The sequence below is a fragment of the Anneissia japonica genome, unplaced genomic scaffold (assembly GCF_011630105.1).
Source record: "Anneissia japonica isolate Jap-2015-1 unplaced genomic scaffold, ASM1163010v1 scaffold288265_len830512_cov201, whole genome shotgun sequence".
In the NCBI taxonomy this organism is placed as follows: Eukaryota; Metazoa; Echinodermata; class Crinoidea; order Comatulida; family Comatulidae; genus Anneissia; species Anneissia japonica.
The window spans coordinates 655,017-663,906 of NW_022752171.1; the positions used below are offsets into that span (position 1 = coordinate 655,017).

Below are 8,890 nucleotides of genomic sequence, written 5' to 3' on the forward strand. Positions count from 1 at the left end.
GAAGGTTAAGCGGAAATTATGTAAATAAACGCGATAGATCAAAGTTGTATATTATTGTGATTTTAATTCATTGCTCTCTGATGGCCTGTAGCTTCAATTTCTATTCTACAACATCATCAATAATAATTAAAATTCTCTTTAATTCAAATTTAATTTGGAAATCTAATCGGAAGCTAAGATGCCTCACAGTAATGAATTTTTTTAATTGTTCATTTACTATGAAACTGATATTTGAATTATCACGATGTTTTCACCTTTGTTAGTTCATTTAATTAGCTTTGAGCATACAAACGTGGAGTTATGGATAAAAAGTAAGTAATGCTTGAATTCGTGCGGAAGTTTAAATGGGTCAATAACGCCATCGGCTGGTTACGAAGTAAATCGCATCTGACAATGCTGCAGTGATGTCCTACTTACAAACGTTACTTGCAATTACAATTTGTCATCATTGTTGTTTCAATCAGAAATCAAAAGCTTATCAATGTCATGCCTTTTGAAATTTGGTTATTGTCTGTTCACACATACAAACGTCATTGCTCATCCATCATCCACTCTCTATTGTAGATGGATGAAATTATTATTAATGTAAAGATTTGCTTTTGCTATAGTATTTATGGTTATTTTAGGCCTCTGTTACTAATTGAGCTATGAAGAATATGTACTGCACCATGTATTTATTTTCCGAAAGAAAGATGAAAATCAAAAGAAAAATACTATTTCAGCTCGTCATACCTATACATTATATGTTTTGTATAAATTTATCTCTTTCTACGTATTTGCATAAGAATCCTGTAAAAATCAGTGATTGGCCGTACGTAGCCACCGGTACGGTTGATCAGGGGGTACGGTTGATCAGGTTTCAACCTGACCACTTTTTGACAGACCAGAGGTTAATTGATTAGGAATAGGGAAAAGTGCTAAATTCCGCTTGACTCAACCTACTTCCTCTTGGCATAACTCAGGAACCGCAAGTCTGTGAACTCTGGGGTGAACGGGTAATGATAGTATACAGATTAAAAAACAAGGATGCATTTGTTCTTCCGTTGAAATTCAGTGTCTGTGTGGGCTTCGCCTTTACCCAGCAAGTAGGTAAAACTACTTGATTTCCTTACACTTGCCTAGGCCATAAAGGACTATGAAGGAGAGGTTAACATACCGTACTGTTACTAGACTCATCCAGCGTTATCTGCGTTTTCCGCATGCGGTTGTGACACGCTGCGTGTGTGTTAGGTTTTTGTTGGCACCTTAATCGAGTAAAATATACCGAAGGCTTATAGTAGGATGGCGAATTCAAACGATAATGTTCTTCCAAATGAACCTCATCACCCTAAAGCTGATTTTTCATTTCCTAAACGATCATTTGGAAAGGCAAAACCTGTAATGTGCTCAGCACAATCCCAGTGGTTCAGGACCTGGCCATTTTTGCATTATGTTGAGGGGAAAGATGTTGTGTTTTGTCACACATGTGTAGCAGCTGTAAAGCAAGTGAAACTCAAGTTTAGCAACAGTATGGCTAGTGCATTTGTAAGTACAGTACATAAATTTGTGTTTTATATTTAAATTTAATATGATTTTTTTTTTATCAAAAACAAAACACAGACTTGCTATGTTTTAGCAGACTAAACTAATAACAATAATATTTATTTAAAGGTAACAAAGGGCTTTTCTAATTGGAAAGATGCAACGACTACATTTAGAAAGCACCAACAATCAAAAACTCATGGAAAAGCAGTTGAAGTGGTATTAACATTGCCAAAGGCAACCAAGAAAGTCGGAGAGCTACAAAATGGAGCTCACAGTGTGCAAAAAGAAAAGGCAAGGGACATGCTTCTACTGATACTTTCAAGTATCCGTTTTCTTGCCAGACAAGGACTTGCTTTGAGAGGAGATGGCAGTGATGCGTCATCTAATTTAATACAACTACTTACTTTAAGAGCAGACGACCAACCGGATATTCTTCAGTGGATTCATAAAAGTGCTTGCAAACACACATCACCAGAGAATCAAAATGAAATGCTGAAATTAATGGCTCATCAGGTTCTTAGGCAAATCCTACAACAGATCAACAGCTCCCCGTTCTTCACAGTCATGGCTGATGGAAATACTGATAGATCCAATAGAGTGAAACTTACATTGGTAATAAGATGGGTTAACGACAATTTTGTCGTGTCTGAGGAGTGTTTAGGGCTATATTACCTTTCTGCCACTAATGCAAAAAGCATAGTTAATGCCATAAAAGATACAATTACACTCTTCAAGATTCCTCTAACAAAACTTCGTGGGCAATGCTATGATGGATGCAGCAATATGGCAGGAGCAAAAGCTGGGGTAGCAACAATGATACAAAAAATAGAGCCCAGAGCTGTCTTCATGCATTGTTATGGACATGCACTCAACTTTGCAGTCGGTGAGACTATCAAGCAGTCAAAGACTATGAAAGACTGTCTGGATACTTGTTATGAACTGCTGAAATTTATCAAGTTCTCCCCAAAAAGAGAGGCTATGTTGCGTGATTTGAAAGAGGAACTCGTCAGTGATACTCCTAATGTACAAACATTATGCCCTACAAGGTGGACCGTGTGTGCAGGAGATCTTGCCAGTATCCTTGCAAATTATGACAGCATACAGCTCTTATGGGAAGCTGCATTGTGTGCTACACCTGACACTGAGATGAAGGCCCGGATTCGTGGAGTGGAAAGCCAAATGCAAAAGTTTAAATTTTTGTTCGGGCTTGTGTTGTCAGAATTAATTTTACGTCACACTGACAAACTTAGTCAAACCTTACAGCAACCAAATTTATCCAGTGTCGAAGGTCATGAAGTAGCAATGCTAACTATGAAAACACTTCAAGGAATTCAGTCAGATCCTGATGGTTTTAATTTGTTTTGGGAAAGTCTTGAGCTGCTAAGATGCCAACTCGATGTTGATGAACCACATCTTGAAAGAAAAAGGAAAGCTCCCAGGTGGTTCGAAGAAGTCAGTGCTCCTGGTGAGTTTCCTGTATCTGTTAAGGATGAATACAGACGTGTGTATTTTGAAGCATTTGATCATGCCCTAAATAGCATCCAAAGCAGATTTGACCAGAAAGGGTTTAAGACCTTCTCGAAGGTCGAGCAACTTTTGTTTAAAGCATGTGTCGGGGAGTGCTTCAGTCATGAATTGGATGAAGTATGCACATTCTTTTATGATGATTTTGACAAAGACGAGTTGAAAGCAGAACTGATTACTCTCCATCAACTCTACGATTCAACTGTAGGAAAGGAAGCCCCATCCATTAATAACATAAGGAAAACAATGTTAACCTTATCTAGCTCTCAAATGATGTTGATTAAAACGGCATCCCGCCTGTTTCAGTTATTATTGATCCTCCCTGCTACAAATACTACATCTGAGCTTTCATTCAGTTCCCTCAGACGTATCAAGTCCTATCTGAGCTGCACAATGGAACAGGACCGGTTAAATCATTTGATGATTCTACATAACCATCAAGATCTCTGTGATTCGCTGGATTTAAAGACTATTGCCAATGAGTATATAGCAAAAAATGAAACCAGGAAAAATGTATTTGCTACATTTAAATAATCGGAAAATGTAGCCTACGTACACTAAAGATAGGCATGTTGTACCAGGCTCCATATTTTTACCCAGTGTAGTATACTGTCATTGTTCAGCATTTTAATTTCTTTACTAAATTGCTTAGTCAATTGACAAGGAACAAAGTATGCCTTCATCTGTATATTTATTCCTGGTAGTTGTAGTATATGCAACATTATTCCTATAAATAAATATACACTGTAAATAGGCTTTCCATTTAAGCACATCCCTTAAATACATAAAGTATCGATTGAAAGTGTACCATATAGTACTGTATTAGCAATATTATTTTTCGTTCATAGGATTAATCTTACATTTTTGTCAATGTCAAAAGGCCTAATACTAAAATAACAACAATGCTGTGAGTAACAATCTTCTCTTGAGTAAACCTGCCTGTTTTGAATTCGAAGTGTTTTATTATTTTGCTTCATTAGCGCTAATGGTAGTTTAAAACATATTTTTATAAACAAAATTAATTAACTATTTATTAGATTACTATTACAAAACATTGAACTTGGTCTATACAATGTAAAAATAGCTTTTTCCCCCCAGGGCAGCCTCAGTGCTCGCTTCGCTAACAACCTGACCACTTCAATTTTCGTGGCTACGGCCCTGATTAGTTGCTCTATAATCATTGGCCAAGTTGGTTACAAGCGTCTGCATAGACAGCAGAATGTTCTGGGTTCGAATCTTGATTGGGGAAAACATATTTTTACAATCGCAGATTCCTCTTCACCTTAAATCTGAGATTTAAATCCGAATGAAAGCAACCAAGAGCTAGTCCTGTTCAACTACACAAAGCCTAAATAAATGAAAAAGATCAGTTGTTTCTCAATGAAGCCTCAGTGGACAGTTGTTGAGAGGCGCGGCGTCTTCATAGACAGAGAAGTTCCTGGGTTCGTATCCCGGTTGTAGGAACTTTTTTTACAACTGGCCATCGTTTGCTCATTGATTCAATAAATATAACCCAGAGGTAAGGAACTAGGAAGTACGCTTGCATGCGTTTGGTGTGTCGTAGTTTTGTGGGACCGGAAATAGTGTGCAGTCGGTTGGTTGTTACGATGCCCGATTGACCTCAGAGTACAGCAACATCAAAATAATCATGTAATATGTATGCAAAATGTGTACGATTAAAACCCGGGGTGGGTCGGGTACCGAAATGACCATTGTACATTTTAAGTGCTGCAGTTACTTCATACATAATTGCGATGATATAGAGCCAATTACATCAAGTTCGGTCTCGTGGGCAAATTGAATGCAATTGCCCTTTATGTATACAAGGGACGGAAATAATAATGTACATAACAATATATGCCAGTAGTGATGCCTACGATGATGTTATTTCTTACGATCATTTAAACCACTGTAGGCCTACTGTTGCAGAGTTTTGTACTTTTGCAGCACATTAATACACTGTATAGTGAAGTACAGATATAGTTTGGAATGATTGAATAGGCATTCTGGTATTCGGGTACAATGTATTTTTGTATTGTATGGATTTATTTTGCAAACAAAATAGAATATCTGTATAATCATTAATAGTTGTACAGTAGAGTATATTGCCTTAGTATATTTAACCGTGACCATACGCACAAATTGCAGGGTCTGTATCATGTTCTTCCGACTTGACGTGTATGCCATAAAATATGTAAACATAAAACAAATGCAGCAGAAGTGCAGGGCTGACAAAAAATGGACACAAAATGCCCATTTCAGGTACATGTTGATAATAAAGATAAAAGTCGGGAGTAATTGGGGGAATGTGAGAAGCAGCAATGTTGGAAATGCAAACTAGGTGTTGATGTGAATGTGATGACAGGACCTTTACCATGTAATTATTATCACTGTCATAAATGAATATTTGACAGCACTATACATGTTCAGTGATTTACACCTGGTCATTACATAACATATTGTTCTGTTCTATGTTTTTAAATGATTAAGTATCATAGACCAATTGCGACTGGAACGTACCAACCTATTGATAGAGTGAGCCAGATATTGTAATTTTAATATTGTATTGTGGTGAAGACCACAGTAATGTCGTAATGTGGCAAAGACGCAACCGTATCGATATGTGGCGAAAACGGCAACAATGTCGTAATATTACATTGCCGTAATGTTATGACGGCCGAACTCCTGGAAAAACAGTTCCGAAATTATAACTCCATCATTAAAATAAGGACAATTCACAGTGCAAAGAACATACTACCATTTACTAACTATTAATTAAGCAATACTAACAATACGGTTGATGAGTGTGTAGCCTACAGTAATTGTACATCAATAAGCAAAAAAGCACTGCGGGAAGGTAATACGCTTTTTATACTGAGAAAAGGGTGAAGTAACCTTCGAAATGACGTGTGCTATCATTCCTGATAATAATTAATAGCTACAATGTTTGTGGGCGTAAATTTGATAATACCACTTCAGACACCCTAAACATTACAGGTCCCATTGACGTCTCAGTCGAGCAATACGGGTAATTAAAGTTACACCACTCATAGCCATTCAACGACAGGTCCTTTTTCAGTTGCATAGAAAAAAGTGTCAATGGCGGGATTGGAACCTGCAACCTCTCGCTATCAAGGCGATCATACCAGGGAACAGTGAAATTAAATAATTAACAGTACAGTAATTTCACTGTTCCCTGATCATACCATTAGACCACAGAGACCTATCGGTGTAGGCGCACATATGACTGAAACACATAGTGGAGCTCCGCTCTGAGGTTGCTATTTGAAAAGCGAAGGCATGTCTACATTTTTTGGAACTGCAATAAAGATAACTTTACTTTAATGATAATTAGAGGCTTTCGTGCCCCGAAAATTTTGACGATTTAGGGGTTTCAATGGCTTATTTAATCGATTTTAGAGTCTACTAATATGTAGAAAACACATATAATTTTTTTACTCCCTGACGAATTGTGCTTTTGTGAGGGGAGCTCTCCCCGACAGGGCACCCTGGCCTCTCCCGCTGGTGCCACTCCTGTTTTGTGTACACAGTAGCCTACATTGTTGAATGAAATCATTCACACGAAAGCTTATGTCAGTTTACATCACAACTAGTTTCAAACGTACTACTCTTGCTTTGTATTAAGACTGGCTCTGTTTGGATCGGCAAAATATTATTTTATTCTTGCAAACTCAAGTTGCGTGAGAAAGCAGGGACTTCAAGCTTGCACGTCGTGAGAAAACCCCACTGGCGCCGCCGCTGGTATTCCTATATTGTAGGCCTATACTGTATGTAGAGTATTCATTTATCACTTTTAAAGTAAATCAAAACAAAAACATTTTGTTTCATTAAAACATCCATGGTAGCGCCAGGATTTACTCGACAGAGAGACCAATGTCCAATACCAGGGGGAGGGCATCTTGGAGCGTGGATGTCCCCGACGGAATCGGAAGTGGGCTGGTGCACCGAAAGATCCAACAATAGGAATAGGTAAGTCTTTAATCGAGTTTATACTCTAATAATCAGTATAAATTTCATAGAACATTACCCCACCCCTCCCCCCTTTCTAACGAATTGTGTTGTAAATATTTTATCCACTAACATAAGTACATTAATGTACATGAAACGCCAAACTTACTTCAGTAGTCTTAAATTGATTAAATAATAATAATAATAGGCCTAATAATAAACATTTATATAGCGCCAATTCAAAAATTTATCAAAGGCGCAGGAGAAAACAAACTCAGTAACATTTGGGTGAAAGGTGAAACTTTAAGTTCTAAATAGAAAGATGTGTATAAGAGACAGACTGAGATTTTGACACTTAAACAAACATATCTCAACCTAACCGAACGAACGCATTGTGCGAGATGCGAAGTACAAAAACTAATCTCACTAGAGAGGGCGCACTTTATTAACTGTATAAAGTATATATAAAAGCGAGAGTATTCCAGTGGATGCGATCTACAACCTCTGAATTTGCCTAGTACCGATGAATTCGTCCAGAAAATGGTACTGTAATATTTTATGAGAAATAGTCTGTATTTCTCATTTTTTAAATTCTTTTGCGTAAAACTAAAATTCATGGCAATATTTTTCCATGATTTATAATAATTGGAGTAATGCAAATGAATATTTTCTAAAAAAGTCAGTTTTTAGTGAAATTTTGCCGGGAATGGGGCTTTAAATGGTAATTTTACTAAATTATCTAATCTTCATCGTCACAATATTGCAAGTGGCAGTAATTTTAACTTCCATGTTACAAAGACCAATCACCTCACTTTATATTATTCCGGAATCCATGGAACAGCCTTCCGGATGCAATAAAATCAATCTCTAATTATATAACCCTTAAAATTCGGGTAAAGGGGAATCTTTTGTCATGCCTTCCCTCATTTTAGTCAATTTAGGCCTATTTAGTGAAGAAAATAAATAAATTAAACTAATGACATTTTAATTGCAAAAGATCATGGGTTTTTGCCTCTGTTCTCTAGAACAATTTTTCTTGCATGTGGTTTTTTTTTTTAATGAATTTTGAGGGTTTTTTTTTTTATGTTATCTGTTTTGCGTGTATTGGGACCCCTCTGGAAATAAATCGTGTACACTATGGTTTATCCCAGATATCAACAAAGATTACGTGTATTCTCAATTTTGTTTCTTTGTATTCTGATTATCCGGTTTTGTGATTATTAAGTTGATATCAAATAAATAAAATCAAAATGCCGCCCTGCGATATTTTTTTCCTATTCGAGAATTGCCAACGAAGAAGAATTAAAGCAGCCTGATTAGCTGTTCTATGTCACATGGCCCCTCAAATTCAGTCAGGCATGCAACACGTTGTAACACGGAGTACAGTAGTGCGAATTTGAGCCATTCTTGAATAATAGAAGCTCGAAACCTAGAGGGCATTAATTAGGCAAAGGGAACAGTTGTAATTTTACTGTTCCCCTATTCGGCCTAACATAGTTTTTGATTTCACAGTAGAAAAAATATACTGTGTAAGTGTAGGCATATCCTACAAATACAGTACAGTAATTAGGCGTAGGCCTACGTGGTAAGCTCTGCCTGCCCCCACCCCACCCAGGCGATTTTTTTTAACGCTTTTTTATATAGGCCTATATATTTTTTATTAGGCCTACTTAAACAATGCAATGAGACTCGGCTGTTTAATCGCACTACTGTACTTGTTCTATGCTCGACTGAATTTGGGGAGTCACGTAGATAAGAACAGCCAATTAGGCTGCTTAATTTTCCTTCATTGGCAATCATATAGGAGAAAAAATATCGCTGCCCGCTTGGCTTAACTATTAATACGTGGATTTAATATTATAATGGGCATAGC

At 37.0% G+C, this 8,890-nt stretch overlaps 1 protein-coding gene across 1 annotated transcript; it reads left to right on the plus strand.

Moving 5' to 3' along the window:
* Positions 1-1,018: 1,018 nt before the first annotated feature.
* On the plus strand, positions 1,019-5,060 carry LOC117122166 (zinc finger MYM-type protein 1-like). The gene is made up of 2 exons (XM_033267673.1): positions 1,019-1,524; positions 1,651-5,060. Exons 1-2 carry the CDS (start codon positions 1,282-1,284, stop codon positions 3,580-3,582), a joined length of 2,175 nt encoding a protein of 724 aa, XP_033123564.1. The 5' UTR covers positions 1,019-1,281; the 3' UTR covers positions 3,583-5,060.
* Positions 5,061-8,890: the final 3,830 nt, after the last annotated feature.

Coding starts and splice junctions, on each gene's coding strand:
- LOC117122166 (XM_033267673.1), top strand. CDS start 1,282: ATGGCGAATTCAAACGATAATGTTCTTCCAAATGAACCTCATCACCCT. Junction 1,525..1,650: donor ACAGTATGGCTAGTGCATTT/GTAAGTACAGTA, acceptor ATTTATTTAAAG/GTAACAAAGGGCTTTTCTAA.